The 21,238-nt window shown below is 47.0% G+C and overlaps 1 protein-coding gene across 10 annotated transcripts in view; it reads left to right on the top strand.

Moving 5' to 3' along the window:
• Nucleotides 1–21,238, top strand: part of ME3 (malic enzyme 3) — a 316,923-nt gene that overhangs the window by 119,692 nt on the left and 175,993 nt on the right. For 6 of the 10 annotated variants that reach the window (XM_084974338.1, XM_084974331.1, XM_084974339.1 and 3 more), the window contains one exon: nucleotides 5,377–5,574. In XM_084974338.1, coding sequence (XP_084830464.1) covers nucleotides 5,392–5,574 — 183 coding nt within the window. In that variant the 5' untranslated portion in view covers nucleotides 5,377–5,391. 10 annotated transcript variants of the gene reach the window in all.

The raw sequence follows: 21,238 nt of genomic DNA, 5'->3' as shown, positions 1-21,238 counted from the left end.
AATCTTATCACCATTCACGCAGAAGAGCCTGTCAGTCTCACCAATTACGTACAGAAAGGAAACACACTTGAAAAACACGGAAAGCGAAAATAACCGAAGCTTTAGTGAGAGCCTCAGGATTCTCCCAGAAAGCTGATGATTTTTGTCTCGCTGAGAAATAAGACTAGCAACAGAGAAAACCATTTTTTTCCCCGTTACGGAAGTGTGCGGGGACTGCTGCAAAATCAATGAGGAAGCAGGAGGCCATGCTCATCACAGTTCTACAAGCTGGGAGCTGGAGGAGGGAAGGAGCTGAGCTGGCAAAGCAGGGGTCACGGGGGCAGGGGATGCTGAATGGGCCAGATGGGCGAATCACACAATGTCCAAGGGCCCGCCCCTCAGCCCGCCGAGCCGCTGCCCTGACCTCCCTCCGAACAAACACCCAGGGCACAGATTTGTTCCCCCTTATCAGCTGCTTAGCCCAGCAGCTGCTGCCATGAATTCGTTTCCGTGTCTTGCCTTTTTCAAACAGTTGCCTTTTTGTCTAACTTTTGTGCCAGGAGAGAGGAGGCCGAGGGGCTGGGAGCAGGCTGGAGGACTGAGGGATTGAATAGTGTTTCAAGAGGGGCAGGAAGTAGATTTTTGGAAACAACCTCTGGGAAACCCAGAGGCCTAGAGAAAACACGAGAAGGGCTGGTGATTCGGTCTCTCCCCAATCAGTCTGAACAAGAAGGTCTTCCTCTTGGCATTCCTGTTGCAGGACGGAAGTGGGGGCATGTATGACATGGATTATACATTGTTTGTGCCTAAACCAACCATGAAAATAAAGGCTGCCCCATGGGTCAGGCCAGGAAGGGAAGCGAGCCTGGTCAGGATTAGGGCAGAACTAAATGAGAATCAGGCAGGGAGTCTGATGAAAAAGAAAGCAGCATGTTTATTCTTCTCTCTGGAGGCAATTATGTGTGGTACAACTGCTTGAGTAGAAAGCTGAGTGAGTTTGTAAATAAAGACTTCAACGTGTTTTTGTGATAAGAGTGTGCAGAGATAACAGGGTCGGGCGACCACCTAGATTAGAAATGTGGTTACTTCACAGATGTTTTCTTGTGAAAATTAGGTATCCGCCAATTATGGCAATGCAACAGAGGAAGAGAGAAAGAGACTGCGATGCAATAGACAAATAAGAAACATGTTTTCTTCTGCTACCCAACAAGATCATGCTGTCATTTCTCCTTGTGATATTTTCAGAATGTCATAGAACAGTTTATTCCTGCGTAATGGGCCGGGGGGAGGGTGGCAGGGAGGTGGAGGGAGGGATCAGAAGAGATGGAGACTCAGTTACCCTGGAAACAGCCCCAGAGGAGGGGGTCAGAGAGATGGGACCTCGAGGCTCCATGGTCTCTCTTATGCCACTTTGTCCTTCCCTACTCAGGTGAATCAAATTCAGTTCTGTGGGCATTTATGGCACCCAATACTGTGCTAGGTGACAGTGTAGGATGCAAGCCTGGGAGTAATGAGGACAATGACAACGACCATTAAAATCAGGCTACCGCTGTCCTTTTGGTACTACATCAGAACCACAGCAACAAGGGATCTGAGCCCCATCAGCGACCTACACCACAGCTCACGGCAATGCCGGATCCTTAACCCACTGAGCAAGGCCAGGGATGGAACCCGCAACCTCATGGTTCCTAGTCAGATTCGTTAACCACTGTGCCACGATGGGAACTCCTTCGCATCAGTTTTAATTCAACACACTGAATGCCTTCTTGGTGCCAGGTACTGGGGAGGCAAAGAGTTGTAAATGGTGGTTCCAGTCCTCAAGGAATTCCATCTAGCAGGGCAGCAGGTACATATGTAAATCTCTGTGATCAGAATGAAGGGGCAAAGGTGCTCAGGGCCCTGGGACTGTGGGAACTCTGGCCAGGGAGGATGGAAATTGGGTTCCTTCCCTGCCACTCCTGGAAGCAGCATTACAGCCATGGCAGAAGTCAGTAAATGGGATGTGAAGGCAGAGAGACTGAGACAAATTACAGAGACTTCTTAGTTCTGTCTAGTGCTGGACCAGACCACAGGGCTGGCTTGCTAAGGAAGTCAGAGTAATATGGAACTGAAGAAGTTCTGAGATGTTTCCACGGCTCTGAACCTGGCCTCTGTAATCCCATGTTCAGCTCTAAAAGGAAGCTGAGTTGCCCTGTGGCTCAGCAGGTTAAGGATCCAGCATGGTCCACCTGCTGTAGCTCTCATTACTGCTATGGCACGGGTTTGATCTCTGGCCTGGGAACTTCCATATGTCACAGGCACAGCTGTAAATAAATATACATAAGTAAACAAATGTAAGGAAGTTGCCTGGAAACCAGAGATGGAAACCATCCACGCCAATAATAATAGGTACCAGTTTCTGAGCATCCACTCCATGCCGAGCACATTAAATAAAATGCCTGTTATGTCCAGATTGGTAGTTACTGGTCCCCAGGACCTATTTTCTGCTTCCTCCTTTTAGTGGTAGACTTCCGCACTGAGCCTTAGCGGAGAGCACACACGCCTTTCCTGCCAGAGACACTACTTCCTGGCTTCCACGTAGCTGATGTGACTGAGGTTTCAGCAGCAGAATGTGAGGAGAAGTAACGCGTGCCACTTCTACATCATTTCCCTAAGGGAGTGCCCTCCACTTCCTCGTCTCCCTTGCCACCAGCTGGGGTGCTGATGTAGTCATTCATGCTTCAGTGGAGAGGAGACAACACTGAAAGAATCCAACCCGGATCCCTGATGGGCTCTGGAGAACAGAGCAGCCACCTCCTCTCTCTACTGCCTTCTGCTGCCACACCTGGTGAACCTGCCTTTAGCACCTTTCCTTAATTTGGCCAAGGATCAAACACACAGGAAAGAAGAACAATATTGCTAGACTTGCGTCTGGGTTAAGACAACATAGGCCACAGGTGGAGCCACATGAGAGAATCTTAGATGCAAGCTGTGTGTGCTTTGGTGAATAGATGGTATAAAAATTATATTGACTTTTTTGGGAAGCTTTGTTTACATCCTGGTTTCTAGTTGAGTTTCAGATGACTGAAGTTACCTATTAAATGTCCTCCAGGTGAGAAAGATCATTGAATCGAGGAAAGGCAGACCCACAGTTTTTGACTATTTGTTATGTGCCAGGTACCAAAGACAGACGTGTGCACACACACACAACACACACACACACACACACACACACACACATACTCTAACCTCAAGATGTGTCCACTGGTGGGAAGATTAACAAATATAAAAATGGTGTTGAGAGGAAAATATCAGTTAATACCTCCAGTTGCAAGCAATCAAAATTCTGACTCAAACTGGTTTAGAAAAAAAAAAAAGATCATTTATGTGTTTATGTAAATGACCAAGAGTAAACCAGACTTTAGGCATTTGAACCCTACTGAAATGGATTCTCTGTGGCTGGGGCCTGGAAATCTGTGCTGCCCCCGCCCCCCGCATTCCCCCACCAGGTAATTTCAATTCTGTTTTGGAATGTGCTTTTAGGTAGATAATTGGGCTCCAAATTGGAGATGGGACTGGTAAGGGGAGAGAAAGAAGGAGGCAATGATTGTCTCAAAGGATCGGAATCCTGATCCAGGCAGAGGCAGTTCCCAGCAGCACAATGTCTGCTGTGTACTTTGCGCACACGCTGAAGGCTGCTTGCGTGGGAGGTGAGCAGGGAAGTCAGTAGAGGACCCTGCCATCTGTCTGGCAGTCAGTCTGAGGGTTCATAGTCCTTATGAAAGTGGCTGTCATTTCTCTTCATTCACCCAACATCTATTTATTGTGCAACTATGTAACAGTCATTAAGCTAGAGAGTGAGGATACAGGGGTTTACAAGCAAAGAGACTTTCCTCATGATGCTTACATTTTAGGGGGAGACAGACAACAAATGATTAGAAAATGAGCCGATTACTGGTTGTGTTGAGTTTTGCAAACAGCAAAGTCCTTCACCACATAATCCCTAGCGGAGGCTGACATTGGACTGGGTGGAGGAAAAACCTTCAAGCTGACAACTTAGTGGAGATCTGAGAGCATGGGCGGAGTGTGCCAAACAGAGGCAATAGCAAGTGCAAAGGCCCTGAGCTGAGAGAGTTGTGGTTGGGGTGGAAACACAGAAAGGGGCAAGCGTGGCTAGAGATAGATCAGTGAGAGGGAGACTGGAGTGGGATGAGCCTGAAGAAGTTGGCAGGGACCAGGCTATGGGATAACTCGCAGACCCCAAAAAGAATTTGGATTTTATTCCACATGCAATTAAATGTTTGCTTTAATAGGAATTTCCTGGCTACTGTGTGGAAAAAGTGTAAAATTAGGTTCAGGATTAGATGGACTCCAAGGTTCTTGCCTGGTCCCAACAACCCATGTCATGCTCTCTGGGGTCCCCAGGACTGTGCACCCTATATCATTGATGTCCCATAGAACTTTCAGTAAGGATAGAAATGTTCCACACCTGTGCTGGCCTAACCCAAAGCTCAGGTGGATCTCGAGTACCTGCTTTGTTGCTGGTTTAACTGAGGACGTGGAGTTTAAATTTTATTCCATTTAAATGGACTTGGGTAAATATATAGAGACGCGAGTGGCTAATGGCTATTGAACCTGACAACACAACACAACACTAAGCCCTGGGTGCCTGACGGTTTCTACTCCTTACCCAGAAGCCAGGGCCTTCTCCAAAGGGTGGGATTGTAAAAGGGGTTATTGACCCCTAAATGCCAAGCCCCCTCTGTGCATTTGGCTTGTCAAGTGGAGAGGTTGGGAGTTGGAGGGGTGGCATCCTGAGGTTCATTTTGGCACCGCGGAGGCACTGCACCTAGCTGTGAGACTCTCCACGCGCACCCTGAGGGAAACCCCGCATTGCGAACAAAGGTTTCCGGACCTCTCTTTCCGTAAAGCACCAGCCTCGCGCTCTCGCGGCCTCGGGCGCGGTACATTCATTGGCAGGAGGGAAACGGCCCCGCAGCGCCTCGCCCCGCCTGCCCCGCAGCCGGGTCGCGTAGACTCAGCTCCGGGCGCAGCACAGGTGGGCTGGGGAAGCCAGAGACCCAGGCGCGCCACCGCCACCGATCGGGATTGGAGGTGCGGGGAATCCTTGCCGCGCAGTCGCCGCTTTTTCTCTCGGGGACTGGGGCAGAGGTGGCGCGGGCTATTGCCCGCACGGGATCTACTTCCTGAGCTTGCTTTCGCTTTGCCCGGGGCTTGGCGAGGCCTGCGCGCCGCAAGCGCCGGGAGGGAGTCGCGCAGGTGGCCGCGGGGGAGGGGCAGGGGCTGCGCGGCTTGAATCCTGCGGACGCATCCCTGGCTGAGACTCTGTGCCCCTCGGCGCGCGTAGGTCCGGGCTGGCCGGGCGGCGCCCCTGACCTTGGTTTCTCCCCGTGGCAGGTCTGCGCAAGGACCATGGGTGCGTCGCTGGGCAGCGGCGCGCGGGTGGCTCTCCTGCCTCGCCAGGCCTGCGGCGCCGTCCGGCGCTGGGCACCCCCCGCGCCCGCCCGAGACTGCCACTCCAAGACGGGCCTGCCACGTCCTGTGCCCCTGAAGAAGCGCGGATACGATGTCACCAGGAATCCGCATCTCAACAAGGTAACGGTCCCGGAGGGTGGGATGGCCCAAGCCGCTATCCTGCGCCGGCCGGAGGGCGCCCCGCCCCCTGGGCCCGGGAAGGATCCTCCCAGCCGCCCTTCCAGTGGCTTTCCATTTTTTGCCGGGGGAAGCTTGCAGTAACTCGGTTTGGCTTGTATTTCTTCCTTTATTTTTTAACCACTCCTCTTCTCCCTGGAAAGAGGTGATCAGTAACGCAGGGAGCCCAATTTCTTCTGCAAGAACACATACAGACGGGGTTAAGGTCCTCATGACCAGTCCGACGTGGGGTCGGATCTCCCCTTGATGCTTAGTGATTCTGTTGCTCTTGGGCAGTTCGTTTAATCACTGTCAGGCCAAGTTCCCCCTTCGGTAAAAGCGGAAGCAGTTGTCTCAGCAGCATTGTGAGCTTTCAAGAGAAAATGGAGGCAGAGTCCTTAGCACAGTATCTGACACCCCGTGGGAGCACATGTCAGCTAAAATTGTAATTATTCTGAGAAAAAGGTTGATTTGAGCAGAGACCAAAAAGTCTAGAATTATAAGAACGTTTAGACCTTGAAGGGGCATCAGATATGCTAATTCAAACCTCTCCTTTTACAAATGAGAAAACAAGACAAAGGGAACTTGCCCAAGGTCACCAGCTAGTTTTGGCTCTGCCGCTGAAATCTGGGGCTGGATCTCTGGTGCTTGGGTCAAGTTCAGCTCACTGCTTGTTAGCAGTGCCTAAGAGCACACACGTTTGTTCCTGAGAGTCAAGTTTAGTATCACGGGTGTTAAAAACCCAGGAAGCCAGAGACTTGACGCCTGTCTCCGGGCACCTCCTCAAGTTAGCTTGGGCATCTCAATTTCTCTGAAGTGCCACTTTCTGTTGCTTAAGGTGGATGTTATGACAAACCCACCATTCCTACCACATTCAGTTATTATGACAGTCAAATGAATTACTGAATTTGAAATCATATTTTAAACTATATAAAGTGCTTGGTAAATAAATACTACAAAATAAGAACTGTAATAATTTCTTTGAATTAGGATTGTGAAAGTCAAGTGCGGAAGTTCTTGTGGAAAAGGTGTTTTTGAGAAATAGGGACAATTATGTCAATGTTCAGTATGTGACTGTTTCCTGCAGAATTAATAGAAGAGGCTGAGAAAGGAATTTTTTTCTCTCAACCTCCACCTATCACACAGTGCCCCCTGCTTCCTCCCAAAAAAGGAACCCTAAATCCTATGTATATTACAACTTTGGAATGGGTGGGGTGTTTTATGAATTTAAATTTGCTTTGGTAGCAAGTGTTAGCAAAATGAACTCAAACTGGCTTAGCCAATAAAAGCCTTCTTCAACTCACTATTTAGAGGAAGGAGGGGTTGCAGGTGAGTTTGACTCAGCAGTCTGGGTGGCATCTCTCAGGATGCACATTCTCTCTGGCTCTCTACTCAGCTTCATCCTCATGCTCCATCCAGGAGAGTCTTTCACCTCCATGCTGCCGCAGTCCCCTGTCACTTTTTCTCACCCCACACCATCCAGGGATAGAAGGACACGTTCTTCTGATAACCCTTGTGGAAGAAAAGGGACACTTTCTCTGAGGTCTCAGAAAAATTTTCTTTCTGTCTCATGGACTCTGATTGGATTCCTTTCCATCCATTCTCCAAACCGACCACCATCACTTAAGCCGATCAGGGCTCCCCCCTGGATTGAAAGATAGTGTTTAGGTTAGGGGCACCCATCCCACCTGGTTTAGAATAAAGGGGATGTGGTTCATCCCCCTTCCCCAAGTAAATCTGTATTTGTTATCGGAGGCAGGAGGAATGGACGCTGGAAAGCAAAATAATGAAGCCCCACCACAGACTCTGATTGTTCTAATTGCTTTAGAAGTATTGGCACTTAATGCTCTATGACTAGTTAAAAAGTAAAAGAGGGCCTTGAATGCTTTGTCTTTTCTAGCCCTAGGTTTATGGTTCCCTAAAAGCCCTTGTCCCTTGTCCTTGATGGAAAATTTCTCCTCCTAAATAGTACAAACAGGACACTGCCCATAAATCTAGGGGACCTGACCTTGTCATGATGTTAAAGATTTTTTTGTATATCCCTGAGGTCAGCTGATGCTTGTCAGGGAGAAGGGGATATCTGGGGTGATGCTGAGTTGGCCTCCCCCATTTACCCTTGAGGAGGGAGGGGAAACAGTGGAGGGAAGAGCCCTGCCTGGGGGCTGCCCCTCACTTCCCACTGGAGTGCCACCCTCCTGCTGACCTCAGGTGCTCAGAGAGTCCCCAGGGAAGGCCTGAAGCTTGGCACTTTCCATCAGCCAGATGGGGAGACTTGCTGAGTTAGACAGAACCACTGAGGTTGTCACTGAGAAAACAAGAGAGGGGCAGCTTTGAAGGGAGCTGCGCCTAGTGGGCGGGTCTGTGGGTTGGTTTTTTCCTGCTCGACTCTGAGGTCCTCCCAGGCTGGGACTGAGTTTCTCGCATGTGTGGCTGGCACTGGGTAGTTCCTGAAAGATCTGCTAAGGGCATGACTGTGCAAAGTAATGTCACATTTTTTGAACATGTTCACCTGGTCTACCTCCTGCTTTTGACAGGTCAGGAGGGGCATTTAGTTGAAGTTTGAGGGCAGAGGGTAGTCAGGGATAGAAGAGCGACTGAACAGGCTGAGCATCACTGCTATCGCGCTTGTCAGGGTCTGGTTCCAGCTCTGCCATAATCTCGCCCTGTGATGGGTGGTGCATCTCATGAGCCCCTCTTCCCACGTCGCATCACTGCTCGGATCCCTGTGACATCATTTTGAAAACTATAAATGTTAGACGATCACGTTGATAAATTCCAGAATCAGGGTTGGAAGGTCCCTTAGGTACGATCTACTCTGGAATTGTTTAGATTGCAGGTCACGAATTATGGGACATGAAATTTGGGGGGTCTAACTAACATTTTTATTTTAAAGAAATGGGTTAGAAATACAATTAAAAATAGTAAAGGCATTAAACTTAATAAAGATAAGTACTGTACTAAGTTACCATGTGAAATGCTGATTTCACTGTGGATTGTCATTTAAATTTTGTTTTTGTCTTTTTGGGCTGTACCTGCAGCATATGGAAGTTCCCAGGTGAGGGGTCCAATTGGAGCTTCAGCTGCTGGCCTATACCCCAGCCACCGCAATGTAAAAATGTTTTTGAAAACCATTGTTTCTCATCCAGCATCTCATTTTCAGATGAAGAGAGAGGCTGAGAAAGGCAAGTGATGCCACCAATTGTCATTGGTTGCAGAGGTGGGCAGAAGATGCCCACCTTCTGATTTCCAGTCCACTGAATCTCGATGACATTCTCATTCACATCTGCTTTGGCTGATTTTGACATGTTCATACTGATGACAGAATTGGAACTAGATAATTCTGAGTTCCCTACAAGAGTCTAGATTTTTCTGATCATTGGAGATTCACTCATATGTCAATTACTTTTTTTTCTTTTTACTAATATTGTGCCTTTCTTTTCAAAATTTTTCTATTTTAAATAATTTTTATTTTTTCCATTATAGCTGGTTTACAGTGTTCTGTCAATTTCCTACTGTACAGCAAGGTGACCCAGTCGTACATACATCTATATATGTTCTTATGGTGCCTTTCTTGTAAAATTTACCCAATGACCTTGTCTGCTATCCATGTGGATTGTGGCAACAGAGTAAACCTTTGATTACATGTTATATCAGCCACATTTTACTTACATTAAACAGGCCGTTACCAAGCCCGTTTTATAGGGTGTCTTCATAGGAGGAATCATATGCCCAGCCTATTCATGCAGCAGGTGAGCCACCAAAATGTTGCTGGCCTCAGCTTACCTCTGGCCCCTTTTGGGAAGGGCTGTTCTATCCCCACTCCCCACCCAGGCTCGAGCCCCCTCCCATGTGTCTGATCACTTGCCTTTTGGTGCAGAGCACCTGACCGCCTTGGCTGGTTGGCTTTGCTTCTCACTAGACCCCAAGCACCTTGAGGACAGAGACTGTCTTGTCACTTGATATTCTCTACATCTGGTTTGAGATTCTCAAGAAATATTTGCTCTTGGAATGAGCTCAGTCAAGTCCTCACCCCTTTTCCTCCCAGCTTTATGAATCTTAATGTCCCTACTTTGCTGTGAGCCTCATGCTCTCGTTGCCTAGAGAAATGTCTTCAAATAGCCCGTTGGGAGGAGATACACCTCCTGATGCTAATCTTCCCAGACCTCAGGGTGTTTCACTGCAGGGGTGTGTTATTTCCCAGAGTGCGTCAGCCTCCTCCTTTGACCTACATACCAGCTAGGACTTTTGCCGTAAACATCCACTGACCCTTCACCTGCTTCTCTGCAGGTTTTTGATCTCTTGAGCTTGATGAATGAAAGGTGTGTAGTCCAATCACTGTGATTGTGGACCAGTGCGTTTCACACAGCAGGGCCCTCAGAAACTGCTAGGCACGGGAGGTGGCTGCCTTCCCAGGTGGACTAGGAGCATTTAGATCAGTAACCGTGTAGAGGCCTGGGGGCCAGCGCTGCAGTGTTGGCTCCACATCTGAGGCCCCGCAGGTTTTAGCTCAATCCTGTCTATATGCAGTGGTGATTTATTAGACTACAGCCAGGATTTGCCTTTAACTAAAGTGTGTTTTTGTTCTGTGCCAGCTTCGGCCTTGATCTTGCCTTCTTTGGGTGGATGAGAGGGGAATCAGTCATCACACACTTGGCTTATTGATCAGTTAGGAGATGATGGCTGGATTCTACAGAGAATTAGACATTTGCTGGTGATGCCGTTTTCTGCCCCAAAGGCAGGTAACATAATATGTCTTCCTGAGCCCTCTGCTTCAGATGTGAGGTTGGGGTAGGCCTCCTTGATGGATAAAGAAGCAGTGAGTTATTAAGTAAACATTAATTCCGTAAGCAGCGGTTTGCTCTAGATCCGCTCCTCTTGTGCAGTGCCTCAGAGCATTGAAGCAAAGATCCTGTTCAGATATTTTAAGAACAAACAAGCAGAGGCAGGGTGGAATTAAAACCTTCCCTGTCGAATACTGTCCAGGCTTCATGGGATTGCTAACATTTGGTGTTAGGGCTTTGTGCTTGAAACAGCTAAAAATCTTATAATATTTAGACTAAAGGTTAGGCAACTGTGACAGAGCAAACACCATGATAGAAGCATATTTCTCTCATAAACAAGTCTGGACAGGCAACCTCAGATTAGTACATGGCTTGGTTTTGTTGTTGTGCCATCTTCAGCATGCATCTTACATTGTGTAGTCCAAGATGCTTGCTCTCATCTCTGCCATTAATTCCATACAGAAGCCAAAGGAAAGGGCAATGCACAAGTAGGATGTTGCCCGTATCACTTCCATTCACATCCAGTTGGCCATAGCTTTGTCATATGTCACACCTAGCTGCGAGAGAACCAGGGGAATGTAATCGTTAGCTGGGCACCCTTATATTCAGCTAAAAACTCTACCTGATTAAGGAAAGAGAGAATGGATCTTGAGGAAACTGCTACAGAATGCTTATCAGAAACTTTAATTTTTTTTACTGTCAATTTTTTTTTTTTTGGCTTTTTAGGGCTGCATCTGCGGCATATGAAAGTTCCCAGACTAGGGGTCGAATCAGAGCTACAGCTGCCAGCCTACACCACAGCCACAGCAACACAGGATCCAAACTGCATGTGTGACCTACACCACAGCTCACTGCAACACCAGATCCTGAACCCACTGAGCAAGGCCAGGGATGGAATAATCTCATGGTTCCTAGTCAGATTTGTTTCTGCTGTGCCATGATGGGAACTCCTTTACTGTCAATTTTATCCCAACTTTCAGAATCCATCACTTTCTCTTCACCCCCTCTGCCACCAGCCTTGTTCACCCCTTGATTGCCTTGTGTCTAGGTTAGGCAGAACCTTCTCATTGGTCTCCCAACTTCCAGTCTTGTTACTCTCAGTTCACTCCCCTGTGTCTGTTAACCATACCTGGAGAGGCTAACACCTTGCACGTATCCTTAACCACTCTCTTTCTTTCAGACCTCATATCTAGTCCATCAGATAGCCACGTTGCTCTGTCTTCAGACTAGATCTGGAATCTGGCCTCTGTTCTCAGTCCAGATCCATCTTGACCTAAGGTGCTGCCCTTTCTCTGCTAGATAACTGAAGTGGGCCCCTAGCTGGTGTTTTTCTTCTTTATTCTCCACACACCAGCCAGTCTGAACCTTTTGCAGTGAAATTTGATCACATCCCTCTTATGCTCAAAACCCTACAAAGTTCCTACCATGCCCCCCGTGACCTGACCTGCTCTGACCTCACCTCTGCTTCTCCTCAGCCTCACTTGCTGCCAAACCATGCTGGCTTCCACACTGTTCTACAGATGCTCCAAGCATACTCATCCCTGGAGTCTTTGCCCTGGCGGTTCCCTTTTCCTAGAACCCACGGCCCCTACATAGCCCCATGGTAAATTCTCTCCCTCCTCAAGGCGTCTTACTTTTCCAGTGAGACCTCCTCAGACCTCCCCATGTGAAGGTGTAAACAGTCCTTGCAGCCGTCTTGGTCCCCTTAACATGGGCTACTTTTCCTCCATGGCCTTTGCTACTTCCTAGCATACCATTTAATTTTCTTACTTGCCATGCCTCTTATTATCGTTTGTATTTCCCCGCTATAATATAAGTTCCACTGAGACAGGCATTGTTGTCTTACTTGTTCATTGATGTATCCAAGGTACTTGGAACAGTGTCTGGTCTAGTTTGGTACCCAGTAACCTTATTGGATGAATGAATCATTCAGAGAGACATCTGCTGAGGCTCCTTCTTCTCATCCCTACCCTTTCACCAAAGCCCCTTTCTTTTACTCTGCTGCCTCTCCTTCTCCAGCATCGCCCTTTGTGGAGTTTATATGCCCAAGATCACCTGTATCTGGAATGTTCTTTGTCTGCCCAGAGGCTCCCTTACTGTGAAGACTGGAGAAACACAACACAGATGTCCCCCCGCCCCTTTGTTATTTCCAGTTTTACCAACACTAAAAAAAAGGCTGGGAAAAAATAGAGTCTTTATTCAGGAGACGTAGGTGGAACCTTGAAACCAGAGATGGATAGAGATAGTCTTGAGGCCCCAGAGAAAAAACAAAGAGGGGATGTCCAAGGAGTGGACCAGAGGTAGGAAACCCCAGCTTCTGTCAGCGCCTCCAGCTTCCTAGGACTCCCACCCTCTACTTTTGAGTCCTGGTGCCTGCATCTCTCCTCTGAACTCCCCTGGTTTCCTCGTGCTGCAGGACCCCTGCTGAAGACAAGGAAAACCATGTTGTGGACTCAGCAACCCTCTCCCCTCTTTGTATGTTGAAACCCTGATGCCTCACAATGTGATGGTATTTGGAGGGGGCACCTTTGGGAGGTCATTAGATCCCAAATGTAGAGCCCTCATTATAGAAGAGACAGGAGAGACTGCCACCCCCCACCCCGCCACCTCCACTGCCATGTGAAAATACAGCGAGGAAATTTTCGAGCCAGGAAGGTGGTCCTCACCAGAAAGTGAATCGGCCACACCTTGACCTTGGACTTCCAGCCTCCAGAACTGTGAGGAGTAAATGCCTGAAGTTGTTTAAGCCACTCAGGCTGTGTACTTTGCCGTAGCAGCCCAAATGAACCAAGATATTATAGAGGAACTGCCTCATATCTCAGGGGTCAGGAAATCAAGGAAGAGCGGGAGGGGTGCAGAAGCAAAGCAGGGAGATTTGCTGCTCCTAGAACCAAAGCTGATGCTCAGAAACTGTTTTCCCATAAACGTGTTCTTATAAATAGTTGAATTGTTCTCCAAAGAAATTATATTATGTGTTAGATTAGCATCTGTGTGAACATTATGAAGATTTCAGAAATGTTGAATTATGTTTATGAATGTGTAATTCAAAATGCAAAATACCAAGTGGCATCTATATTCATGAGCATTACTGTAAAAAGACGTAATGCTATTTAAAGAGTTGAAACTAAATGTGTGAAAACGATCGTGTTAGGGCAGTGGCATTATGGGAGATTTATTTCCTTTTTATGTATTTTTCTTTAATGTTCCATTGTCTTTTCAGTTTTAGGTTACAGGTTCTGTTGGCAGTCTGAATTTCCAGAGCCAAGTAAATAACATTCAGACCAACTTTTGGAAGTTGACCCATACGAAACACAAGGGTGGCATTAATCCTGTGGAAGTCCCTCTAAAATAGTCTTATTTCAGGAGTTGCTTGCATATAACTAGTTATCTTCTAGAGGCAATATGTTTAGACTCATGTAATAAAATGTTAACATAGGAACCTGCCACCTGTTCTAAAAACAGTTGTAAACAGCAGTGTCTTAGATCTGTTTGCGGCAGCTCTGGAGGGCAGAATGCATACAGAAATACATGTTGTCTGGCTCAGACTGGAGCCAACTGGCGTCTGAGGCACTCAGTCTGGGCTCTGTGTATGGAGTCTCTGTGGACACTTTGTCAGGCTCGTTTCCCAGTCTCTGTTTCTATTTTCTCTTGATCCTCTTGGGTCTTCTGGGCTCTGGGGGCTGTAGCTGTATTTTACTTTGCATTTGTGCCACTTCTACCAAAGGTTTCTTATATTATCTACTCTCTTTCCATGTGCCAGTCTTGTAGTGAGGTAGGCATGGGGGTTAGAGAGGGGAAGGCCTTTTGATGCTTATGGCCATTGCAAAGGGGTCACTGGTGTGCAGTACTTCTGTTTGCAAAGATGTAGTTATAGTCAGCTTCAGACCTTTGCTTTGATGTGCAGAACGTACATTGGGAAACTCTTTGGGGTGGCATCCCACTGCCTTTCTGAGGCAGAGCACAGAAGATGCTCTATGATCTTGCAATGAAAATCTGAGAGATAGCCTATGATTGGGGGTGCCAGGGTCAGCGGTTAAAAGCATGCATTCATTCTGTATCCAGATGGTTGCCTGGCAGCCTGGTGCAAACACAGTTCCTGCCAGAAGGACTTAGTAAAGAGTAAAATGTACTCAGTCATTTGAGGAGAGGGATCTGGGGTGGAAAGATCATCAGCTTTTGAGGAACTTGAATTAGAGAAAAAAATCAAAGCTGCTTTTGCTTTTAAAAGTGATATTGAAAGCTAGAGGGACCATAGGGAATAGAGTTGAATGATGAGCAACTTGAGAATAATTATTTTTCTGAAAGCATTTTGTCTGGATTCAGTATTGTCGTTTGATGGTGATCTACACGAAGCCTGTAGCCTAATGGTCCTGAAACACAGTCCCCTGCAGTGCGGGACTCTGGGGAAGGCAGACTCTGCTGGTTCCTTAGTTTTCTTTTGCTTTGTTCTTTCAGAAGCAGTAAGAGGAGGGCGCCGGCATCTGCACAAGGTGGCATGGGTTCTGAGCTGTTGAGCTGCCCAGTGGCTTTTCCCATGGGAAAGAGACTCCAAGTTCCCTCATGACTTAAGGGAGCTGGGTCACCATTCCCAGTAGATGGTCCCCATCTTGCTTTTCTGTGGCTCTGGAGGGAGGTATTAAGAATTCCAACCTGGGTTCATATTATGCTGAATTTCCTGCAGGGGCAGAATGCCTTAGGGAGGGACTCCAAGCCATAATGATAAGAGCTAGTAGCCTTTTGGGGGGGAGAACCTGCGGTGTCCCAGGGATTGTTCGAAGCAGTTTCTGCACGTCGACTCATTTAAAGCAATACCACAGTGCTTTGGCATACGAGGTTATTTCACAGTGAGACGTTTGAGGAGCAAGGAGGTTAACTGGGTCAGCTAACTTGCCCAAGGTCACGCAGCTCATAGTGGTAGAGCTGGGTCTTGAACCTGGGCCATCTGGTTTGGGAGCCCACATCATCACCCCCTGTGCTGTGGGCCACTTCCTGTGTGCAAGTGCCCTCACTCAGACTGAGGTGTGGAGTCTGATGCTCAGGGGCCTGGCCAGGTATAACGGGGGCAGCCCTGCTGTGGTCATACCCATGGCTCTGTTGGAATCAGGATCTAAGCCTCGAGGGACCTTTAAAGATCACTAGATGCCTTCTGTTCCCCTTCTGAATTGGTGCAGTTCTCCCAGGAATCATTTGTTTATTTATTAAAGGTAGTCATTAGACATTTGCTGGGCCCTTACTCTGTGATAGGCAGTGGGACCTCAAAACAGCACCTCTTTTGCCCTCAAGGAGCCTACCTGTAAGAGGGGTGGAGGTGGGGACCAGCTAGTAAGCAGATGGTTTCAGTTCAGAGGTAAGAGCAATGAGGAGCCTCTGCACCAGTGCTGTGGGTGCTTGGGAAAGCACTCTCTCTGCCAGTGTTGTCTGAGCCGACACCATGGGAGAGGAGGAGTTGGCAGATGAAGGTGATGGAGTCGAGAAGCCGTCAAGGTCTAAGCATGAGCGGGAATGACATTCTCTATGAGAACAGCCTCCTTTTGAAGGCACAGAAATTGAGCTATAGACCCATACTTTATAAGTATACTTTATACTTTATAAGGCCCCATTTTCAGAGAGCTAAATAATATTATAAAACCTCTCATTGTACAAGTGGAATTAATGCTGTATCTCCAGGATTGCAACATGCCCTTTTTTTGCATTTTTTTTTATCTTTCCCTTTTATGCTGCCCAACTCCTGGGGGCACCTTTCACCTGGGGTTCACTTGTCAAAATCTTCAGCATACTTCAGGGCTCAGCCCTCCGGGGCCACCTCTGCCATGCTGCCTGCCTTGATTTGCTCCATGGAAGTGACTCGTTTACCCTCTGTGCTCCTCTGGCACTTGGCTTGTGTAGTCGTGGCTCTTTTCCACGTTTAGTCTCGATATATATTTATGGCATGTGTGTCTCTCCATCGTGATGTCATCTTCAGAGCCATGACCTAGTCTTAGGCCCTGCATGGCCAGCATGATGCCCTCTTCAGAGGAGGTACTCTCAATAAAAATCAGTTACCTGGATCACTTTCCTCTTCCTCCTGGACACCTCAAAAACCACTTTGGTGAAGACTGACAATACATGCCCCATTCTAAAAAGATGGTGACAATATAATTATATTTATATCTCACCATGGGGCTTGGAGGATTTTGAAAGCCAAGAGAAATCTTTTATTCTGGTCGTTGAAATTTCAGGAACCATTTCTTTAAGAGAGTTTTTTACTTTGATGCTGTGCCAGGTGCGTTTCATCTAAAGAACAGCACCTTTATCATCAGATGATTTATTCTCATCCTTAAGGTGGCTTTAAAGACCCTCAATTTTAAGAAATTTTTTAAAGTATTATTTTTATTTTTTATTAAAGTATAGTCGACTTACAAGGTTGTGTTCATTTCTACTGTACAGCGAAGTTATACATTATACACATGCTTTTTCATATTGTTTCCATTATGGTTTATCACAGGACATTGAAGGTAGTTCCCTGTGCTAGACAGTAGGACCTTGTTGTTTATCCACTCTGTATATAGTAGTTTGCATCTGCTAATCCCAAATTCTCAATCCTGCTCTCCCTACCTCCACTCCCCCTGGGCAACTGCAAGTAGAGACCCTAGATTTAGATCAGCTGTAATTAGCAACAGATTAAAGGATTCTGGTGGCAAAGGTAAGCAGTCAGCTAGAATCAGCGTGTGTGACACCCTGTCCCATCTGGGCATAGTCTGTGACCAGATAGTAGGCAGCAGAGCACACTGGCTACGATTTAGAGTCTGAAAAGCCCTAGGTTCTGGCTCCAGCTCAGCCACTCACCATATGTGGGATCTCGGGAGGGGCACTTCATTTCCACATCTCTGAAAGGGGTCGATAATAAAATATGCCCACTTCACAGGGGGCTGTAATTGTTGCGGAAACCGCAAAAACTGTGGCAACGGAAGGAGACAAACAGCACTTGGAGATACGGAAAAGCAAGGTTTATTCAGCACCGGTGCAGGCTCAGAGGAGTCACCTCCAGAGTCTGAGCACCAGGTCTTTGTTCTCAGTAACTTTTATACACTACAAGGTCTTGATTTTCCCATATAAGCATCCCGGACCTCCCCATCCCCAAGCAGACAGTGTTCCTCCCTAAGAAACTGAGCAAGCAAGGTTACAGAAGCGGAACTGATAAGCAATGCTGGGTACCTGATTAGCAGGGCTGCTGGCTTGGACAGAGAGCACACCGTTGTTACATTATTACAAGAAGGGTGGTATAGTGATGAGCATAGCTGGAAAGGCCTGCAGCTGCCTTCTTAGCCAAGGGGGGTTGTTCTTTAGTTAAAACTCCATTTCATAATGACCAAGTGAAATAATGTAAAGCACGTTGTAAGAGCTCCGTAAGCTCTCGCAGATCCACAGCTCTAAAAATTTTGCTCCATTCTTAATAGTGTAAAGCCCCGTGTGGGCTTCAGAAGTCACAGGCCCACTCAGGCTTATAGACCTGGTCCTTGCCTTTCGAGAGCTTACGGTCCACCAGGAGAGGCAGACGTGAGGGATGCAGACCTCCGTGGGCGTGGATATGTCTGACTTGGGCAGAGATGTGATAAGAGAGGAGCGAATCTGGGAAGCGGCAGGTTGGATAGCATCTTAAATGGTAATTTCTGGGTACTTGATGGCGCTTCAGCTGGAGGGTCTAGACATTTGTCTGAAAGAAATGAAAATTGAAAGGCTTTTCAACAGCAGGAAACTTAGTACCATTTGCTGAGCTGGTACATCCAGAAGTCGAAGCTTGTGTGGAAGAGAGTGGCTGCCATCACACCCTGAAGAAATCTCAGGATTTTGCCCTAAGATTTTGGCACATTCTAGTGAACCCTAGTGCACATTTAGCTGGATGTTTTTATCTGCCAGCCTGTCTGTCGTCATCATCGCTACAGCACCTCCAGTCTCATGAGATCATTACAGCAAGACAAACAACAGGCTCTTGTCTGCTTTGGTAGTTTAGCCTTAAAGTTAAAAAGTTGCTTCAAATCCAGCTGAAGAGTGCATGGCTGGGCCCACTTCACCCAGCAGGGAGTGTGAGACAGTCCTCCAGCCTCTAAACATTCTGAATAAGAGTGGCGGGTAGAAGTTCCCTGGCCAGGGATCGAACTGGGGCCACAACAGCAACCTGAGCTGCTGTAGTGACAGCGGCTGGGCCTGAACTGCTGCACCATAAGAGAACTCCTGCATATGCATATTTTACATGAGTGTCTCTCCTTGGTTAGAACCCAGGATGAGCATCCGCCAAAGACTAGGAAGTGGTCATCTCCTCCAGCCCTTTGTCTCTGGGCAGGTCACATCCTAAGGACCACCATTTTTTTTTTTTTTTTTTTTTTTGTCTTTTTAGGGCCACACCTGCAGCACATGGAGGTTCCCAGGTTAGGAATTGGAGCTGTAGCCGATGGCCTACACCACAGCCACAGCAATGCCAGATCCAAGCTGTGTCTGCGAACTACACCATAGTTCGCAGCAACGCTGGATCCTTAACCCACTGAGCAAGGCCAAGGATTGAACCAGCATCCTCGTGGATGCTAGTCAGATTCATTTTCCACTGAGCCATGACAGGAACTCCCTGGGACCACCGTCTTACAGATAAGATTTCAGAGGCCTAGGGTTTGGCTGTCCTGCCCAGGAAGTGAGTTGTGGAGGGTGACCGTGGCCCCCCTTGGGTGGTCTGTCTCTTAGCCCTGCTGCCTTTGAAAGGTGGTACTTTGCCTGCTCTCCTGAAGAGCGCCTGCATCAGCCTCTATCAACTTAAGCACAGAGCTTTTGAGTGTCTCATGAAAAGGGGAGGCGTCAGTGTTAAAGTTGTCCCGTATTGCAGACCTAAACAATTGCTGATGCAACTCCTGCTGTCACTCTTGTGTTTCCATTTGCGATGAATGGATGTGCTCCCGAGGTCCACCTTCGTCTTAAGCTTTTCTCTCTTTCTCTGCAGTAACATGATCTGGAAGACAGTCCACAAGCCATTTGATGGAACGCTCAGCCCTCATGTTATACCCTCCCTTCTTATCTCTTTTATTTTATTTTTGAGCGCTTCTGGTCTACAATTACTTGTTTTGACTGGTGAACTCACTTTGGTCACAGGACAGTGAATAGAAATGCAGTTGCAGCCTGACAAAGCAGGTGTGGAGAGAGATGGTGTGAAGAAAAGCCTCTTAACAGCAATTTTTAGAAACAGACTTTGAAATCCACCTGTCAGAGCTGAAAGATTTCCCCTGTTCTTACACTCCAAGAACTGGCAGCAGCTTCTCCTCATGTCTGAGGGGCCTCAGAAGCTGCCTAGCTAGGCCTGCGGGAGATGATGGCGTGGGTGCCCATGGGGCAGCTGGCCCAGTGGCACCAGGAGGGAGTGCCTGCCAAGCAGGGGGAAGGTCCAGCCTCCAGTAACTGGCCTTGTCTGTGGGCTGCAACATCTCGAGTATCCTCAGCTGGCTTTTTTGGTGGCTGGGCTGTTTAATGTTCCATGGCCTTCTACCAAGCAGATATATGCAGGATCAGCCGCCTCCTCTGGGACTCCTAATTACTGGAATAATAATATCAGAAATAATAATAATAAACACTTATCTAATGTCCTGCATGCCAGGTACTCTCTTTAGGTGCTTTATTATTCCCAAGCAGAGAAAAATTTATGAAGAAGGTAAACTTTGCCTATAGCTCCCTTACTTCCTGTTTCCATGGCTCTTCTGTACACATTTCCATCCAAGAGTCTTCATGGTGTTGCTAGGATGCTTAGGGCTGCCAGCCTCATGGACCTTTTCATCTTACAGAGTCCTGTCCTGGATCTCATCTCTACTTTCTTCCCTGCCTCCCCATCCATCCATCTGTTCATCCATCTATCCATCCAACCATCAAATGTTTATTGAGCACCTACTATTTACTAGGCATTGTTAGGCATTGGGAATAACACAGTGAAGGTGACAGCTATGATCCTTCTCCTTACGGAATGTATAATCTAGTGAGAAAGACAGCAAATAAACAAACAAATGTACACAGATGGTTATTGTGGTGGAAAAGCAACAGACAGGCTAGAGTGTGAGAAGATAACAGAGGGTCTAATTCAATGGTAAGACCTCTTAAAAGGGGGTATTTGAGCAAAGACCTAGAGAAAAAGAAGCCAGTTGGAGGAGAAGCCAGCTGAAGTGATTCCTTATACATACATATATTATTTTTTCATATTCTTTTTTTCCCATTTTAAAAAATTTTATAAGTTTTAATTTTATAAGTAATTTAAAAAGTATATAGTTGATTTACAAGTTGTGGTAATTCCTGCTATAAAACAAAGTGATGCAGTTACACACATACACACATCCATTCTTTTCCAGATTCTCTTCCCATATAGATTATCACAGAATATTGATTGGGTAGCATACTATTCCCTGTGCTGTACAGCAAGTCCCCATTGGCCAGCCATTCAGTGTACACTGTGCATGTGCCAATCTCAGATCCCCAGTTCACCCCTCCCCCACCCCATCTGTATCCTTTGGTAACCCTAAGTTTGTTTATAGAGACTGTGAGTGTTTCTGTTCTGCAATAAGTTCATTTGTATCTTTTTTTTAGATTCCACATGTGAGTGATATCATATGATGTTTGTTTTTCACCAACTTCACTTAGTATCTCTAGGTCCCATCCATGTTGGTGCAGATGGCATTATTTTATTCCTTTTTATGTCTGAGAAATACTCCATTGTGTGTGTGTGTGTGTGTGTGTGTGTGTGTGTGTATACATCTTCTTTATACAGCATATATATGGGTCTGGTTTTTGTATCCATTCAGCCAGTCTGTGTCTTTTGTTTGGGGCATTTAGTCTGTTTACATTTA

The sequence above is a fragment of the Sus scrofa genome, chromosome 9 (assembly GCF_054392235.1).
Source record: "Sus scrofa isolate SSC_HxYL_T2T_F1_AM1 chromosome 9, Sscrofa_HxYL_maternal_Yorkshire_Landrace_v2.0, whole genome shotgun sequence".
Lineage (NCBI taxonomy): Eukaryota > Metazoa > Chordata > Mammalia > Artiodactyla > Suidae > Sus > Sus scrofa.
This window is presented reverse-complemented; position numbering and strand designations above follow the sequence as displayed.